At 53.4% G+C, this 19,411-nt stretch overlaps 1 protein-coding gene across 1 annotated transcript in view; it reads right to left on the minus strand.

The window, feature by feature from the left end:
* Positions 1–19,411, minus strand: part of NUDCD3 (NudC domain containing 3) — a 61,461-nt gene that overhangs the window by 17,150 nt on the left and 24,900 nt on the right. The window contains exon 3 of the mRNA XM_045793551.2: positions 5,535–5,667. Within this exon, the coding sequence (XP_045649507.1) occupies positions 5,535–5,667 (133 nt within the window). The remainder of the gene's footprint in view (positions 1–5,534; positions 5,668–19,411) is intronic.

The raw sequence follows: 19,411 nt of genomic DNA on the forward strand, positions 1-19,411 counted from the left end.
ACACTAGAAAATTTCTATTTAACATAGAAAGAAAAAAAAGAACAAAAAATTTCAAAACTTACTACAAAGATACAACAATCAAAACAGCACTGTGGTACTGGCATAAGAATGGACATACAGATCAATGGAACAGAATTTAAAATTCAGTAATAAACCCATACATTTACAGTCAACTGATTTTAAACAAGGGTGGCAAGGCAATTCAATGAGGGAAAGAACAGTCTTTTCAATAAATGGGTCTATGACAAATGGATAGACACACGCAAAAGAATGAAGTTAGACAACTCCTTCATACCTTCCAAAAATTAACTCAAAATGGATCAAAAATCTGTATGTAAGACCTAAAACAGAAGAAAACAAAAATGTAAATATCCATGTCCCTGGATTAGGTAATGGTTTCTTAGATATGCACAAGCAACCAAAAATAAATGAATAAATAAATTCTAGACCCTATCAAAACTAAAGATTCTTGTGCTTCAAAAAACACCATCTCTTAAGAGAGTAAAAAGAGGGGCGCCTGGGTGGCTCAGTCGGTGAAGTGTCTGCCTTCAGATCAGGTCCTGATCTCAGGGTCCTGGGATCGAGCCCCGCATCACCCCACTTCAGGCTCCCTGCTCAGCAGGGAGTCTGCTTCTCCCTCTGCCTCTGCCCCCGCCCCCTACTCGTGCATGCTCTCCCCCACTCTCTAATAAATAAATAAGTAAATAAATAAAATCCTTAAAAAAAATTAAGTAAAAAGACATCTCATGGAAAGGGAGAAAATACTTGCAAATTATCTGAAAAGGGTACAATATTTACACTTAGAACTCTTACAATTCAACAATGAAAAGACAAACCAATTTTTAAAAAGTCAAAGGACTTGAATAAACCAATTTTTTTTTTTAAAGATTTATTTATGGGGCACCTGGGTGGCTCAGTCGGTGAAGCAGCTGCATTTGGCTCAGGTCATGATCCTGGAGTCCCAGGATCGAGTCCCACATCCGGCTTCCTGCTCAGCAGAGCCTGCTTCTCCCTCTGCCCCTCACCCCACCTGTCCACTCTCTCTCTCTCTCAAATAAATAAAATATTTTTAAAAATAATGAATATAAATAAAGAGATCTGTTTTAGAGAAAGAGTGCAAGAAAGTAGGCTTGTGTGAGTGAGGGGGTACAGCGAGGGAGAAAGAATCTCAAGCAAACTCCCCACTGAGTGTAGAGCCCGACCCAGGGCTTGATCCCACAATTCTGAGATCACGACCTGAGTCGAAACCATGAGTGAGACATTTAACTAAGCCACGCAGGAGCCCCCAAAATAAAATTCATTAAAGGGCACTGTTTTATTGTCTATAATAGCAGAAGACTGGAAACAACCTCAGTGCCAATTACCAGGGGACTTGTTTAATAACCAGCGTGCTGCCGGAAGGGACAAAGGCAGACGGGAGCCTTGGGTGTGAGGGGCCGTGGGCTCAGGGCACCTGCACGTTCAGGGTTCTGGCAGCCTGAGCAGGCACACTGGAGGCACAGGGGACATGGCAGCCAGCGCCAGAGACCAGAGCCGTCCTGGCATGGCCAACAGTGGGAATGGGTGCGGGAACATGTCCTTGTGCTAAGGGCGGGCGGCGGGGGGGGGGAGGGGAGGGAGGTGGTGGTATGTGACAGTACAGGCTCGTAGTCTGTCCCAGCAGCTCATACGTGACGCTGGGGGCGGGGCAGGGGCTGGGAGAGGACAAGAGGACAGAGGCAGGAGACACACTTCCTGCCATCGGTGTTTACACTCCTGAAGAGACAAACATCCTGAGCGTTCGAACACTGTACGAAGCGAACATGGAGCCGACGAGCCTTCTCTGTTACTGAAGTTGACTCTCTAAAGCTCCTTCCGACATTCGTTCTAAACGCCTTCTAAGAAGGGAACTCCACGGTACGGAGCTTTCAGACAAACTCCTATCAGTTGCATCGAGCTCGGGGGCAAAGCACTGCTGTACAAGACACGCTCGGAAGCCTTGGTGCTGTTCTGGAAGGTTCCCATGGTGGAGACACAGACGAGGTGAGGCATGGCCGTGAGCCCACCAGCCAGCAGGACTCCCTCCGTTAGCAAAGAACCCCCCCAACTCCAGCAGGAAGCAGCACAGCACGGAGGCAGAAACGTGCCTGTCGCTCAGCGTACCCAGCCGAGCCTCTGCAGCAACACCATGACTCCCTCCACCGGAGAGGCAGCCAGCTCACCGGCCCGCCCGGTCCTGTCTCTGCTCCGCCACCGCCCTACCACACGGTCTGCGGCCTCGGCACCTGCGGAACCACCGGCTGAAACTCCGAATCGCCGGAGGTCGATGTCCCAGCATGGAAGTGCTACGGTTCAGTGAAATGCCAGGCCCCTGAGCAGCCCCGGCGGACGCGCCAACACCTCTGTCGTGAGCGCGCCGCCCCTTCTGCCTGCTCGGCGCCGGCACTGAGGACAGGAAGGGGAACCTGGCTGCTGTCCTCCCTCGGCAGCATGCACGGAGCAAAGAGCTACCCACGTTTCCCTCACACACGAGACCAAAGCTGCGAGTTCGTCTGTGGAGTCGCCCGCAAAATGATACACCGCAAAAAGGCTGCGTGAAGCATGACGCACACGCTCTCTTTTCGGTCCTCCGCGACACCCAAGGGGCAAGTTCGCCTCTGCAAAAATCAGCTCGGAGAGGCGATGCTCGGCTGCCGGAGAAGCGGGGGGCGCGGGGGGGGGGGGGTTCAGCCCGCAGCCCCGCCCACAGCCGCCCCTCCCCCGCCACCCCCGCCGCGCGCGCACACACCCACAACTGTGACTCCATCAGCGAGCTGCCGCGACCACAGCCACCATCACGCTGACATCTGACAGGTGCCACAGAAAAACCCAAAAATAAACACCGCTGACAGGTAGCTGTGACAGGCACCTCAGGAAAGAGCTGGAAGGCAGCCAGTCCAGAAAGAACGAGGCAACTCTGAGGAAAAAACCCCCAGGCCAGCAAAAGCCAAGACACGGAAAAAAAAAAAAAAAACCATTCCCAAGTTTTAAGTGAGTCATGGCTAAAATGCTTAGATCAGGAAAAAAATGAGAGACCACAAAAGTTTTACGCGAAGGCTGCAGTGTGGGAATAACAGGGAACGTGGAAGTTGCTAAGAGACTAAATCCTGAGAGTTCTCGTCGCAAGAAACAACTCCGTTACCATGTGAGGTGACAGGTGTTAACCACACTTCCCGCAGACGCAGGGATCAAATCGCCAGGCTGTGCACCTGCAACCAGGACGTCACTGTACCTCAGCTAAGAAGACCGAACAACACAGCAACCTGGACAAAAGATGCCAGGGAAGGAGAAGGCGGCTTCTGTCACGCCGGAGGGGAGGCCCGGCGGGCAGTGACACTGTCAGCACATGTCAGCAGAACGCACTCCCGCAGAACGCGGTCCCTCTGGCGCGGTGTCGCCCACACCCCTGCGTGCGGGGAGTGCTGGCTCCGGAGCACACCAGCCCGGGGAGACCCTGAACAAGTCACTCCCCACCGCTGCCTCCAGTGTGCGCCACAGGTGCCAGGGTAGGGAGGAAGGGCGCCGAGCAAACCGACCACCCGCTGATCCGCCGCACGGCACCCACAGCCCCCTGGAGCGGCCATCCCGGAGCCACCGGTCACTGCCTGAGCCCCACGGACATCAGCCCCAGAGCAGCAATCTTGTCCGAGTCTTGGGGACCATCATGTGCCCAGTAAATGTCTCATGTGGGAACAAGCAAAATCCAGGGCCACCCTTGGTGAAAGCAAGGACAGATCATCCCAGAGGTCAGGACACCCGCATTTGAGAGAAGTGTGGCTCTGACCCCCAGGTACGATGGCGACGTGATGAAGGGCAGCAGGACCCCCACGACACAGTGCTTGTGGCAGAGCAGAGTCAGGAGACACACTGCCGTCACCAGCATGTTTGCCTCCCAGGTGGAAAGGACAGGGGAGAGGTCAGGTCACCTGGCTCTCCAGAGTCAAAGAGAAAAATCACTAGTTTTGGGCTGGGTCTGACACAAGTCCTTTTGGAAAAAGCTCCAGAACTTCACGGACAAGTTACAAGACGGACAGTAGATAAGCAAAGTCTGCAGCCAACACTTTTCATAATTCCTTCACCTAAGCACAAAGCAATCCCACCAAAAAACGAGCCCTAAATCAACACCTGCCCCATAAGACCCCAGAAGATGCCAGGCAAAGCACTCCCCGGGGAAGATCAGCCTGCATGAGCCGGCCATGACCTACCAGCACCAGAGAGGATGTGGTCACCGGAGCCAGACCCCGTGGGGATGACTCCCAGTCACCGGGTCTTGCCTTGGATCCTCGTCTACCTGACCAGGGGTCACTGACCCTGGTGAGATCTCCCCAGACAGAGTGGGAACAGGGGTGAAGGGGGAAATGAGTGGACAGCGCCATGACAGCCAGCCACATCCACACAGAGCCATGAAGGCTGTGCGGCAGAATGGTCCACTTTCATCGGACGCTGGCAGGAGTCATACACCTGTACACACAAGGCAGGCTTGCTCAGGTAGAGCCTGGGCAGTCTGGGGTCAGCACCTCGAGACGGGAGTAGGGGTGGAGGGCCTGGAGGGGCTCACTCACCGCCCACCCTGGCTCACACATATCCAGACCAGCAGAGCCGGAGCCACTTCACACGGTGGTTGTTTCCAGAAAATGTATATGCAACTCACGGACGAGTTCTGTTTTACACGCTCTGGGACCTTCTCTTGGAAAGAACCCAGCAGTGCTGCTCTTTGACAACTGGGAAAGCAACTTGAGCTTCGGAGGCTGACACCCCGGCGCCAACCACGGCCTCATCCAGCCATCGCCACCCAGACACACTCCGAGCACACTCAGTGTTCAGGCATGGCAAGAGTGGGACACGGTGGGCTCCCTGTCAACTTGGGAGGCTGAGCGACCCCTTGGCCTCACTTTCCTGCCTACAGAACATGGAAGGGGCTGCTTGCTCTGCAGGCTGCAGGCTCTTGTGAAGACTGATGTGAGGACGTGGTTTATCCACCAAGGATCAGAATTCTTTACATTGAGGAGATTATAATAACGTAATGTCCCGTTTCACAAACCACATGGGGCTTTTCCCTTCAAAGTAAAGCCTACCTACTTACAACAAGTAAACATGTTTCTCCCACTAAAAGATCAAATTTCTACTCACGCTCACGGAGGTGGAGAGACCAACTCGAGCTGTGAGCGCCACTGCTCCCACGTGACGTGGCCCCTACGCCATGGAGGAGCCCCAAAGAGCACAGGACTGGAAGTCCACGTGCCACTGCAGAGCCTAGGGGTCCCTGCCCAGGACACCACCTTCTCCATCTGTGAAACGGGCATAACGACCACCCTGCCTGCTTTGTGGCACTTTCAGTGACCCATGGGACAACAGTGGAACTGCACCATTGGCCACCAGGTAAGCCTGAGCAGCATGGCCAGGCTGGCAGGGCACATCCGGAAGATAAGCCGGGCTGGCTCCGGCACAATGCACCCCCGAAACCTGTGCCCAAAGACAGAAGCCGAGCAGAGAAGCTGGAGGAGCCCCATGGTTACCTGCCTGCCCTTCACCACGTGCTTGGGCACCGGCACCTTGAGCTCCAGGTCGGTGTAGTCCTGCGACCAGGTGTAGTTCTCACGCACGGCACCGTTGTAGCTGTCGGGGTTTCTCTGGAACTGCTCCTGCCTCCTGGGGAAGAGCAACAGGTGAGATGCACCCGGGCCCACCGCATGCCCGGATCCCCCCCCCGCCGTACACGAGCGGCCCTCACCATATGCCCGGAGCCCCATAGCACTCCCAGACCCCCACCGCACGCCGGGGCGTTGACCACATACCCACGCCCACCCATCTACAGCTCCTGAGAAGCTGAGTCTCACATTTCCTGACCCTCCTACTCAGGCCTCCCAGGAAACCACGGGGACAAAGGGACAATGCAGAGAAGCCCCTGAGGGCAGCACCCGCGGGTTGGGGACAGCATACACAGCCACGCTCCACGGCACAGCCGGGCTTCCCAAAGCTCACGGACCAAGCCCGTCGCTCAACCAAAGGGCCACGGTAAGAAAGTCCCGGGCTCTTGCTTTCTCACCACCTGCTCGGCAGGGCCTATCTTCACAAAACAGCAGAAACACCTCAACCCGCGTCTGCTCGGCCTCCACGCTAACCCACCACAGCCTCGGCTTTCTCCTGGTGAAGCGCGCACAGCGAGGGCAATACACCAAAACCACAGGCTGCCTGGAAAACCCACCAGCCAGCCCCCTGTACCGGCAGGGCCCCCAGCACAGATGCACACAGGCCTGGCCAAGCAGCGGACGGTACAAATCAACTGCAATAAAACATGTGCTTTTAAACTGAACGGCACTAATAATAGCAAAAATAGCATCGTAAAAATAAGTTTGGACTCACAAGCGCACTATGGTGGGTTTTACACCTAAATGACAGACAGAAGCCCAGTCGTGGAGGAGGACATCCCCATGACAGGGGCACCTCGGCCACCTTCTCCAGCCCTTCGGGAGCCCAGCGGACACACCCGTGGGGAGACACAGCACCGTGCCGGTCTTCATCTGTGCACGTGAATACAAGTGGAAAAGGCTCAGAGCACATGCACCCCATCAGGCCCTCACCTCTGCCAGGTGGTGGTTCACGGGGATGCGCTTTTTATGGCTAAAGCTTCAGGACGAGAATGTGTTTAGCTCCTGTGGGTATGTCTCATGCACCTTACACGTGAGGCTGGGCATCCATCACGGCCCACCCCTCAGGGCTGGTAACTGGCTGTTGTTAGGGGCTGAAGTGCGACCCCAAAATTCTATGTTGTCCTAACTGCCGGGACCTCAGAATGTGCCTTGCTTCAAAGTTAAAATGAGGTCATCGGGGGCCCTGATCCAATCTGTGTCCTTTGCAAGGGGAGACCAGCACACGAAGATGTGCGCAGAGGGATGACAGAGTGAACACAGCCACGTGGCTGTGGGCCACGGGGGTGAGGGCTGTCCCCCACCTCTGCAGAAGCTGGAAGAGGCCAGGAGGACCCTCCCCAGAGTCTGGAAGGGAGCTCGGGAGGGAGCCCCAGAGAGCAGGCAGGAAAGGTCATGGCCAGGCACGCTGGACACGGAGGCCATGACATACACACACACACACACACACACACACACACACACACACACACACACACATGCACGCACAGGCTGCCCAGCACCGGGAGCAAAGCGTCTGGTGTACGGCTCCGAGTGCGGCCCAGGCCGTTCCCTAAACAGGAACACACACGTGTGTCCCTACCCACGGATACGCCTGCTAAGTCTCTGTGGGGTCTCTGGGTGGTAGAACAATGAGCAGTTTGCCTTTCTTCTCCGTACCTTTACGCATCACCCAAGTTCCTCAAAACAAAGACGTGATCAAGGGAAAAACAGCTCTTTTTAAGACAGAGCGGCCCCACAACTGGGCAGCTCTCCCGTGACCACACCAGCCTGCTCGCATCTCCACACTTAAAAAGGGGTCCGGGGACACAGCACCCGCAGCCCCGACCCGCTCTAGCACCCGCTGCAGCTTGAGAGCTCACGTCAGATGGACGCGCTCAAATGTGCAGAGAACAGGTCCGGCAAACCCAACCCGGATGGAGCCGGAAGACTTGTCCTCACTGCGCGGTCCTCCCACACGGCCTTCTGAATTGTGTGTAGCAGCTATCCAAAATCATCGACGTTACGGAAACACGTACATAAGAGCCACACAAAATAAAGGCCAACATGGCCTCGCACTTGGCAGAAATCCGGAAAGAACCTCGGGACCTCTCACAGTGGAGGGGTGGCTACGTCCCACACCCAGCGCGGAGCCCTCATCGGCTGGGGTCCACACGACCCCTCAACGCCACCAGAGACGCCACAGGGCCACGCCTGCTCAAAGGGCCACCTGCACCCATGGGGTCATGCCGAAGGAGCTGTCCCAGAACTGGGCGCTCACAGAGGGGCTCTGGCCGCGCAGCACCCCAGGGCGGGCAGCTAGGCGGGCACCGGGCCGGCTCACCCCGAGCGGACCTGCACCTCCTCCCCACGGAGCCAGGCACACTGTGGGGTGCTTTTTATAACACTTGGAATCCACATTCTCTTTAAATAAAGTTGATTATTTCCAGCCAACAATGTGTAAAAATAAGCCTCCTGTCATGTGCAGGTGCTCTGGGCCCCCCTCGCCTTGTCATCCCCCAACGGGCCTGTAGCCACACCCCTGCAGCTGCCAGCGAGTACACTGGGGGTGGGGGGAGGGGAGGGGAGGAGCATGAGTCAGCAGCCAGGGTGCAGACAGCAGGCAGGCCTCCCTGCAGCGCCTACGTCCGGAGCCCATCAGCCCCGTGACAGGGTTCTGCGTGTTAAAGGAGAAGTCAGGCCAGGCTCCTGTGCCTCGCGCTGCAGGCGGCCACCGCCAGCGCCACCTGCACAGATGGGAGCTCTGCTCAGCCCCTGCCCCCCTCCACGCCCCTGTGCATGGCAGTAACCCAAGGGCCTCCTTCCTCCCCAAGTTCAGAACAGCAGTGGCCAGGATGAGAAGTGGTGGTTTACGTAAAGGGGCCCCAGACCCAACATAAAAGCATTTGTGCAGGAGGCTCGACTGTGCATGGGAAATGGGGACCGGTGTATAACTGGGAGCACAGGGGCCGCCCTCAGGCCCCTCCCCAGGTTCTGGGAGTGGGGGTGGCTCCCCCGAGTGCACCCAGTGGAAGGGACCAGGGCCTGAGCGTGTGCACGTGCACACACGTGTGGGGAGTGTGGGGAGCGTGTACGTGCCACACGCTATTTAACAAGCAGTTAAATCTTTTCCTTCCCTGGGTATCTCCATCTCTCCCACTAACCTCCTGCTCACTGGTACCACCACATCTAGCCCCAACAGGAGCCACAGCAGACGTGAACACAGGGATTCTTCTCTGGGTTTCTGCATTTCGCAAGCTGGAAGAGGTGAGCCCACCCCTGGAGGCGAATGCCGTGCTTCAGGAGCCTCACGCCGACCATGCCTTCCTGGAAGCGGGTCCACAGGCCCCGTCTCGGCACCGAGACATGACTGCCACGCTCACCGTGCAGCTTGGAAAGGAAGGGTTGGACTGCACAGCGCGTGCACAGTGACCCACCCAGGGGGCTCCGCCCCAGGCAGGCCCACCATGCTGACAGCCTCCCCTCCCAGCAGCAACCGCGGCCCTCCTGCTTCCCCTGCACTTACAGGTTCCTTTCTATGGCCACCTCTTCCCAGCTCCTGGAGCAGCAGGAGCCCACGGTATCAGGTACCCTGCTCCAGGCTCAGCTCCCTTCACAGCAGCTCCATGTGGTCCAGGCGCCTACCTGACATCCACTGTCCCCTCCTGCCTGTGGTCACTGTCACCCTCATACTCGGTAGCCATCCTCTTCAGTACATTCCCATCTGGAAAGACAGTCTGGCTCAGGACACAGGCTTGTCAGTGCACTTTTGTGAGGAAGGGAGGCTTCCTGGCCCTCTGGGGCACTTGGAGAGACAAGCTGCATAGTCTGAGAAATCTGTACTTTACCCTTCCCCTTCTTTAAAATCTAGCTTCAATAATCTTCTCTCCACTTAGCATAACCAGTCCGGCATCTACCACCAGTCAGTCTCCCCAGACGAAAACAGCCCACGTCACACAGGGACCAGAGCCTGAGCAAGGACACCATTCAAGATGAGGAGGTCCCAAGAGAAGAACACCCACCCCCCAAGGGGCTCCTGCTGGCCAAAGATGAGACAATTTGAACATCAAAAAAGAACTATGTCAGGGCATCTGGGAGACTCGATCAGTTGGGCATCCAACTCTTGATTTCAGCTCAGGTCATGATCTCAGGGTTGTGAGATTAAGCCCCACATCGGGCTCCATGCTGGATATGAAGCGTGCTTAGGGTTCTCTTCCCCCCCAAAAAAAAACCAACATCCACAAAACACTGAAACATGGGATGTATTCAAAGGTCTGCAAGCTCGTGAAATAAAAGCCCATCAGTCCCCTTGCTGACCAGAGTACAACCCCACCTGAAAATTAATATAACGGTTCTGCAGGCACCAGAATCTCAGAAAGCCAGTCCCTCTATCAGGACTCCAGAGATAACTGAAGAGTGCAGACCAGCAGGAGAAAATCACCACTTTGTCCCCTGCACTGGAAACCTGCTTCTGGGCAGCAGTGCTCGGGGGCTGCTGGCTGAAGGGATGGCAGTGGCGGGACGGTCTGCCCACAGAAGGGTCCAGAACACCAATGTCGACAATGCCAGACACCAGCCGCTTCCCGCGATGTCTCCACCTTTGTGACAGTCCCCAACACAGGGCTTAAAACCCACTGCATCCGCCAGGGTACGGGGGCAGGAGCAGAGAACACGGTCACCAAAACGATGAACACACTGGCAGCCCAGTCCAGTACGTGGGAAAGTCTAACAGACAAAGTTCCAGGTTTCTTTACAAATAAACAGCAAGAGATTAAAGAGGAAAGGGGAAGTATTCCAAATCAGGAGGGTTAGAAGACACAGCAACCAAACGCCACACTGGGGCCTGCGGGAATACTAGTCTGAAAACACCAGCTGTGAGAAGGCACTTTGAGACGAGCGGGAAGAAGCGGACACAGCCTGGGGATTAGGTGATGTAAAAAATTCATGACAATTACATTAAGCTTCGGTCCTATTTTTACTCAAGTACGGGTGAAATTTCATGATTTCCGGATTTGTCCTGTCAAAACCAAAACAAAGTCTGGGGTAGGGAAAGACGAACAGGGATCGAGAATGCCAGGTGAGGAAGCAGAGGGAAGCTTCGTGGGCACTGATGGTGTGGTTCTCTCCTTGCGTGGAATTGTGAAAATCTGGGGGGTCTGTCCCGGCTGTGCACCCGGCGGGGGACCGCTGGCCCAGGCTGTGAGGGGAAGCATCCCACCGAGAAACATCGCCTGCAGATTTCCAAGGCCACCCCACGACCCAGCCCCTGCAGTGTGCCCACGTGGGGTCCTGCCGACACCTGGGGCCCCTGCCCACCGAGCGCACGGGACAGAATGTCTCAGTGTGACTCGCACTCACGTTCCCATGTGTGTCCACGCTTACTGGCCACATCTGCTCACTTCTGTGATGCTCCTGCCACGGCTTCTGTTGGTGCTTTCCTGGTTTGCACGGCTCTATAATCGTGGGAGAACTCTGTCGGCTTCACAGTTCAACACCTTCTCCTGGTGTGTAAGTGGTCCTCATACTTTCCTCACGATGTCTGTTTAACACAAGCCCCATCTCTGGAATCGAACAGCTCCTGGGGCCCTCCCTCGCCAGGGGCCCTCCGTGGCCTACCTGGGACCCCTCCTGGGCTTTGATAACTACGCCCCACAGTCATCAGCCTGTGTCCAACCTTGCTCTCGTGTGTTCCTGCTTTGGCCCTGACCAGTCGTACCAGAAGCCCGTGTGAAGAGAAAGAGCATGAGGCTGGGGTGCCCAGAAGGACTGGAGGGGACAGGACTGGCCCAGCACCTCCGGGGACTTCCAGGGCACCCACGCCTGCGGCCAGGAGACTCTGCCCACCACTGCCAGGACTTAATACAAAATTCTTGTAACAAGTATATTTTGATAATCTACTTTTAACATTTTAATTTTGTAACACAATTAAAAATACCAGATGATTCTTTACCTAAAAGAAATGAGGCAAGGTACGTGAAGTCCTCCTAATACGCCCATGAATGATCTGACAGGTTTTAATGCAAATTCCGGGACTACCCGTGACAATCTGGACAGGTGGTCGGCAACATGAACAGCATCGGTATTTACCGCACGCTGCTCTCATTCACTGAAAGGGGAAGCTTGTTATAGGGAGACTTTTTCTTAAATCACGTTAATTACCTGAACAAAGGAAAGAGCACTCCAAGTATTTTACAAGCATGGGACTGTAAAATAGACATCTTCCAACAAAAATGAGACAACCGACGCCACAAACGTGCAAGTGAGGAACACTGAACTTACTCCTCAGTGTTCTTCCCCTTGTCATCCAAGGTCAAACGAGTCACCACCAGCTTTACTACGGCAATTCTCAACAGACTGCCCAACGGAAAGACAATGACACTCGAGAAAACACCACTGGGACTCCCGCACCCACCTGCCAGACGGACGTGGCCGGCAACACAGCCCCAGGTCCAAATGTGCACACCACACGCAGAGAAGCCACGGTGGCAGGAGGCCTGGTCAGGGTGACACAGAAACCAGAGAGCCCCAGTATGAGACCCGGCGAGGCCCCAAACCCGCCAGGATGCTGGCGGGGCGCCTCAGCTCCGTCCCCAGCCTCCCCCCGCCTTCCGGACAGCAGCGTCCCCAGAGCCGTCCACTCTCCCATGGATGTACACTCACCCCAGTTGATAGCCAGTCCCCAAACTGCTCCTCAGACTGGGAGCCCTGCAGCGCCCACCCCTCCCGCCCAGCCCCAGGCAGGACCACAGCCCACACTCTCACGCTGGAAGACCTCTGAGAGGCTGACCCCAAGGCAAGCCACCATCAGCTGTGTCAGGCCAGCAGGGCACGCGGTGGTTTCTGGAGCTGCCGTGTGCAAAAGCACGAGGTGCACACGCACGCACACGGAAGGACACAGCATGGGCACCCACCCAAGAGCTAGCTTCAGGCGGGCCAAGGTTTGAGAACCAGAAAGTACCACGTTGGAAGAGCCAGAGCAGGTGTCACTTTAAGGAAAGGTAAAGCAGAAAAAGCTGGGAAAAAGGACGCTTGAGAGGCTGGGAAAGCGTGGCTCTGTCCTGGCGACAGAAGCACCTGGTGACACTCGTCATGGCACACTGGGGGCACGTGGGTGCCCAGCCCAAGAGGAAAGGCGCAGGCTGCCCTGCACTGGCGAGGGCTGCCGCGAGGGGAAGGGAGGCCCAAGCAGGAGGAGCGTGAGCACAGCAGGGCGGGAGGGGAGATGTGAGAACCAGGGGACGAGGCCAGGGCACGGGGTTCTCGGGGTCGTGGCAAGGCTGCCACCAACAGGTCTGAGACACACCAGAGAGACAGACCTTGGCACAGAAGCCCGACACCTCGTGTCATTCCACTGTTACTACGGTCCATCTCGCTGCCCACGTGCTGCGACTCTCCGTGGTTTAGGTCTGCGGCAGCCCTGCATCCAGCTAGCTGTCCCGCACACCTGACACCAAGCACACCTGCCCAACGTGTGGGAGGGTCAGTCCTCCTTGCTGTGTGCGCGCTACGACTCGGAGCGCGTGTGTCCCCGTCGCACGACACACGTTCCCCCATCTTTCCCGCCCGGCCCTCACCACACCCCAGCCCACGCGCGCTCACCAGCTGTGTCCAAACAGTTTTCGGGCCCTGGGGCCAGCACCCCCACCCGCGCAGGGTCAGCAGCCGAATCCTCCGAAGATGGATGGATTCTACCAACAGCCCTGAGGAGGGCTCTGAACAGACAGGGGACCTCAGCACAGCAGGCCCGGGGGTCCGGGGAGCCGAGCACTTGGCATGAAGAGGGCGTCCACGTCGATCCAACCCCCCCCCCGCCCCTCAGGAAGCCTCCGTGCTCTTCAAGCAGCATGTCACCTGGTCCCCTCATCTCCACAAGCACCGGAACCTGGAATGACCGACTGGTTCTCCTTCTGCACCCCTGGGGACACACCTCCTTCACCTCTGGGAGCAGATGAGGGGCACACACACACACCTGTCATCGCCGTTCTGTAAAGCACAGGAGAAACTACAAGGTTTCTATTAAACGAACGTTTTCTCCAGGATCAGCACAAGCACAAGTTAACCACCACCGTATTTAGTGGTAGAGGAACCTCCTTCATACACAATCCCACAAAGATGAAAAAGAGTCCATTATCCTGAAAGAAGTTATACCCTGTTTTTAAATTTGCCTGGATTTGATCTCGTCCTGCAAACAAAACACGTGTTCTCGACACATAAACATTAGAAACAAATATAGAAACAAGACCCACTCAAGAGTAGGAAAAAGGTTGGCTTTAAAATTAAAAAGAAATTAAGTCAGGAATTCTTAGTTCAAATTCCGCTATCACGAAGTTAAAACAAAGTTAAGTTTTAAAAACTCTTTTCTAAATTGAAAAACAGACTAAAAAGCAACCTATTTATATCACAGAACCCCCAAAGGCGCTGAATCAGGACACAAGCCCCCTCAAGAAGAGAAAGGTGGGCTAAGTATGGGGACAGGGTGAGGAACATGTCCAGGAAGAGGGGGGCCCGTCCCCACTCCACAACACCGAGGGCACTGGAGGCAGAGACGCACCTGCGCGCGTCCACCCTCTCACAGCAAGACGACACTGAGCCCTGAAACGAGAACAGCGTATTATTTAAAGAACAGCGGCAACAATCCCTCTCAGAAAACAAAGAGCTTGTGGAAATGAGCAATGACAGCAAAGAAAAAGCCAACTCAACACGAGGACCAGCAGATATAGCTGCGGAAAGGTGCACGAATTTCCCAGGAAAAAAAACAAAAACAGAAAGAGAGAATGTAGAAGGAAGAAGCTGGGATGCTGGAACCAGGAGATGCAGAATAAAGAAAACAGGAGAGGCGAGAACCAGAAAGAACGTAAGGAACGTAAAGAGACGCAGGACGGGCGTGTTATCTGCAGCCGCACCTACGCATTCTGGGGACCCCAGGAAGGGAACACAGCCCGCCCACAGCAAGAGTCACCTCCTGAGAGGTCACCACCACCGTGATATGCCACAGATCCAAACTGTCCACTGGGCACAGGCATCCTGCGCAGTTCCCGGGCTTTACTCTGTTCACCACTGGAGTCCCACTCGGTTGTGGGCAAACCGCTTGCTCATGAAACGGAAAGCCCCTTATCCCAAAACGCCCCGAGTCCTGGGAAATCAGGGAGGCTGTGAGGTCCCAACAACTCCTGTCAGCGTCACTTCCTCTGGAAGGCAGTCGAGGACGTTCCCAACAGGAACAGGAGAAGGGCAAGGGCCCTAGATCCCATCGCGCTTAATAGTGAATCTGAGCCCTGTCCCCATGACTGGGGACCAGACAAGGTGCCGGCTCTCTGCGCTTCTACTCAGAGTTGTGCCGGAGGCACCAGGCAGGGCAACTAGGCAAGAAAATAAACAAGTAAAAGGCACTGAGATTGGAAGGAAGAAGTAAGACTCTTATTTGCAGACGATATGACCTTGTATAAATACATAAAATCCTTAAGAATCTACTAAATATTTAATTAGAGTTAAGTGAGTTAAGCAAATTTGCAGCTTACAAAAACCAATATGCAAAAATCAACTGTATTTCTATATAGTAGCAATGAACGATCTGAGAAAGACGTTAAGAGAACGATTTCATTTACACCAGCATCAGAGAGGCAGGTGCCTCGTGGCTCAGTCCGTGCAGTGTGTGATCTTGATCTCAAGGCCCTGAGTTTGAGCCCCATGGTGGGTCTACAGATTACTTAAATAAGTAAAACTTAAAAAAAAAAGAATACTGAGAAACAAATATAATGTCAAAAAAAAAAAAACCACCCACAAAACTGAATTTTCAGAAATAACAAAATGTGGTGAAAAAACTAAAGAAGAGCAAATAAAACAGAAAGGCTCCTCAAGTTGATGGGCTAGAAGACTTAAATACTATTAAAAGGCAGCAACACTCCCCAGATTGGTCCACAGCCAGTGCAGTACCTACCAGTACCTACAACTGGCTTCTGTGCAGAAATGGACAAGCTGATCCTAAAACCTACGTGGAATGCAAGGACAGAACAGCTAAACAGGGGCACCTGGGTGGCTCAGTCGGTTACATGTCCAACTCTTGATTTCCGCTCAGGTCATGATCCCACATCGTGGGATTAAGCCCCACATCTGGCTCTGTGCTCAATGGGGAGTCTGCTTGAGAGTCTTTCCCTCTCCCTCTGCCTCTCCCTACGGTGCTTGCACTCACTCAAGAAAAAAAAAAACAGCCAAAACAATCTCGAAAAAGGAAGCTCAACTGGAAGACTCACACTTCCCCATCTCAAAGCTTACTAACAGCCACAGAAGTCAAGACAGTAAGGTACTGGTGTAAGGACAGGCATGGAGATTCAACAGAATAAAACTGAGGGTCCAAAAAGAAACTCTCAGATTCGTGGCAATCGCTTCTTAACAAGGAAACCAAGTCTATTCAACAAGGAGAGAACAGGCTTTCCAACAAACGGTGCTGGGACAACTGGATATCCATACGGACCATGACCTCAGACACACAGAAATGAACTCACAAGAATCGCAGAATGCAAGAGCTAAAATATATAAAACTCTAGGAAGAAAATACAAGAATAAATCATTGCGATCTTGGGCTAGGCAATGGTTTCTTAAATACAACACCACAAGCACATGCAACCAAAGAAAAACGAGATAAATCAGACCTCATCAAAATTAAAGATTTTTGTGCACCAAAGGACACTGTCAAGAAAGAGAAAAGGGAACCCCCAGAATGGGAGAAAATACTGGCAAATCATTTATCTGATAAAGGTCTCGCATCCAGAATACATAAAGAACTCTTCTAACAATAAAATGACAACCCAATTAAAAAAAGAGTGACAGTTCTGAACAGGTATTTCTCCAAAGAAGATGTACAAACAGTCAATAAGCACATGAAAAAAATATGCAACACTTTTAGTCACTGGGAAATGCCAATCTAAACCATTAAGATGGTTACAACCAAAAAGACAGACAATAACAAGCGTTGGCAAGGCTGCAGAGAAACTGGAACACCCACGAGGCGCTGGCGTGCAAGGGGGCAGCTGCTCTGGAAAAGTCTGGTGGCTCCTCAAAAGGCTAAACGCAGAGCTACCGTAGGACTCCACACTCCACTCCTAACTGTGTGCCCAAAACACAGACACGTGTACACAAAGACTCGCAGCAGCACCATTCCTCATACGGACGGCCCAAGTGTCCATCAACCAATGACTTATGAACAGAGTGGTGCATCCACACAATGATGTCTGACTCAGCACAAGGAACAAGGTCCTGATACTTCCTACAAATACAGATGAAACTGGAAAACGCTATGTTGAGTGAAAGAAGCCAGACACCCAGGCCACAGATGGCGTGATTCCAAGTATACAAAATGTCACAACTGGCAAACTATTGACACACAAAGTAGACTGGTGGTTCCCAAGGGCCGGAAAGTTAGGGGGGAAACGGAGAAGGAAGCTCTTTTGGGGTAATAATGACGTGCAGGAATGAGACAGCGGTGATGGCTGCGCAGCCTTGTAACTATTAGAAACACTTAGCTGTACCTGCTAAAGCGGACTTTTACAGCGCCTGGATTACGTGCCAATTTTAAAAAGCTGTCTATGTGTGCACACACGAGCCTGAAAAAGGTATGTGAGGAGATTCTCCATGCTGCAGAACATGAGCTACAGAATTAGGGAAATAATTTATTTTTACACATTATGTATTCATAACTCACCTGTTAAAGTGGCCAAGTATTTTCTAATGTTAAAATGCTCTAACAAAGAGCAAATGTAAGTTTTTAACTGGAAATTCAACAAGATACTAATAGTGATGAAACCCGAATAATTTTCTGTTTCTCAAATTTTCTAGACCTTGCTTTTATCACTTTTATAATTAATCAACGGCTTGCCTGTCACAAGCTGTAACACACAGTGGGAGAGATGCCATTCCTAAATGCAACACACACAATAAATATCTGGTTATCAACTGATCTCAGGACACAGGAAATCTGTATCTAATTCTCCAGGGTCACTTCCCATACCCAAATACAACAGGAGAAGAAAAGGAAGCCACAAACGATGTAATGATATACCAGCGTTCAACAGCACAGCTAATGAGAGAAAATCAGTAATATTCCGCAAGTTAATATGCAGTTTCACCGTGCCATCAACTAAAGACCCCAAGGGTAAAAAAGAGAAGTTAACCATGCCAAGTGGATGTTCATTTTAAAGGAATCAAATAACATTAAAAGAACAGTCTTGACGCCCTTCATAGACAAGAGAATAGTACGTCCACTCTATGGCGTGAAGGGAGACAGAACTTTCTAAAATCTACCAAAGGAAATCACCGAAGACAAGACACATGATAAAATCCCCACATAATTCAGGGGATCAACTGGAACAAGGAAAGCGGTGCACAAGAAGGCACGTGAATTTTATTTATAAGCCCGAGAGAAGGGCAGTGGCCAGAATCCCGGCGCTGGAGCAACAGACAGAAGCAAACACCACGGGCAAATCACGGTGTCGAAAACCTCATCTCTCTTCTCACTACAGTGGCACAAATGAAGCGTCAGGTAGCGTCATGCAGGTCTCAGTACCATCGAAAGCCCGCTCGTCGTCCCCGGTGGCGACTCTCCCAGGACAGGTGGGCAGGAAGTCCCCCCCCCGCCCCCACCGGCTATCTGCGGAGCACACCACCCTCAACCACAAGCCCTTTCCAACAAGCAGCAGAATACGTAGTATCGCCACCACCAAAGCTAGAGTAACCAAGAAAATAAACCACAAGAGAAAAAAACAGCTTTCAGCCCTGATGCTGGTGACACTTGTCCTCTCCCAGAAGGACATTAGAGAACCAGCCACCTCAAATGAGTAGAGAAAAGTAGGAGTGCGGCATGAAAATAAAGGACAGAAGGACCCGATGCTTCAACTCTGTAGGGAAAAGAAAGATCTAGAGTTTAAGTGTCGGGTGCAGAGGAAACTCCGATTTACACTGCATTTACACACAGCACAATACACTGCCCCATGACCCAACCGTGACACCAGCCCTTCCACAAGCCCCGCAGGGAGCGGTTTCAGCTTTCCTCTATTAGAAGAACACTGTCTCTTCAAAGCTGCTTGAGCTGTGCCTTAACTCTTTCCCACCACCACACCCTCCAGGTGCCCACCGCCAACGCTTCTTCCAGACTCCAGCCCCCCAGTGAAGGCCCTCCTGCCTGCCGGCCCCCACATGACTCCCTGGGGCCTGCCCAACACGCCTTCTGCAGGAAGGAAGCATGTCGGTGTCCTGGGGGCTGGTGCAGCTGTCCGTGTTCTCACAGGGCGAGCCCCTCAAGCATCTCCCGCTGGCCCCCCAGTGCCTACGACAGAGGGAGAGAGAGAAGCCTGGGAGCCGAGCCCAGACAGATGGGACGTGGCAGCTCCTGGAGGCCATGAGGAAGCTGCCCACACCTGGGACAAACAGGTGATGACGGGGCTTCTACAGCAAACAGCCCAGTGCTCAGACCCGTCCGCTGAGCAGGTGGTCTCCCGGGGAGATGCCACAGCAACGTGGACCACGAACACGGACAGTGGGGGTGCAAAGGGAGAGCTCTCTCGTGGCCGAGCCAGGAGTCTCCACAGATACGTGTGCGTTCTCGGCATGCCCACTACAAGATTACCTGCAAATTAACACACACGCTGCCCCTGCACCATCATCCTGGAACAATCATGTCTCCAGGAAAATTCCTAAGAAAAATTCATCCAGATATGACCTTAACCCCGAAGCAGATCATTCCACCCTTGCAGAGATGAAAGTCCCAGCTGAGG

Source organism: Ursus americanus, chromosome 3, assembly GCF_024610735.1.
Source record: "Ursus americanus isolate L20-20 chromosome 3, mUrsAme1.1.p, whole genome shotgun sequence".
Classification (NCBI taxonomy): Eukaryota; Metazoa; Chordata; class Mammalia; order Carnivora; family Ursidae; genus Ursus; species Ursus americanus.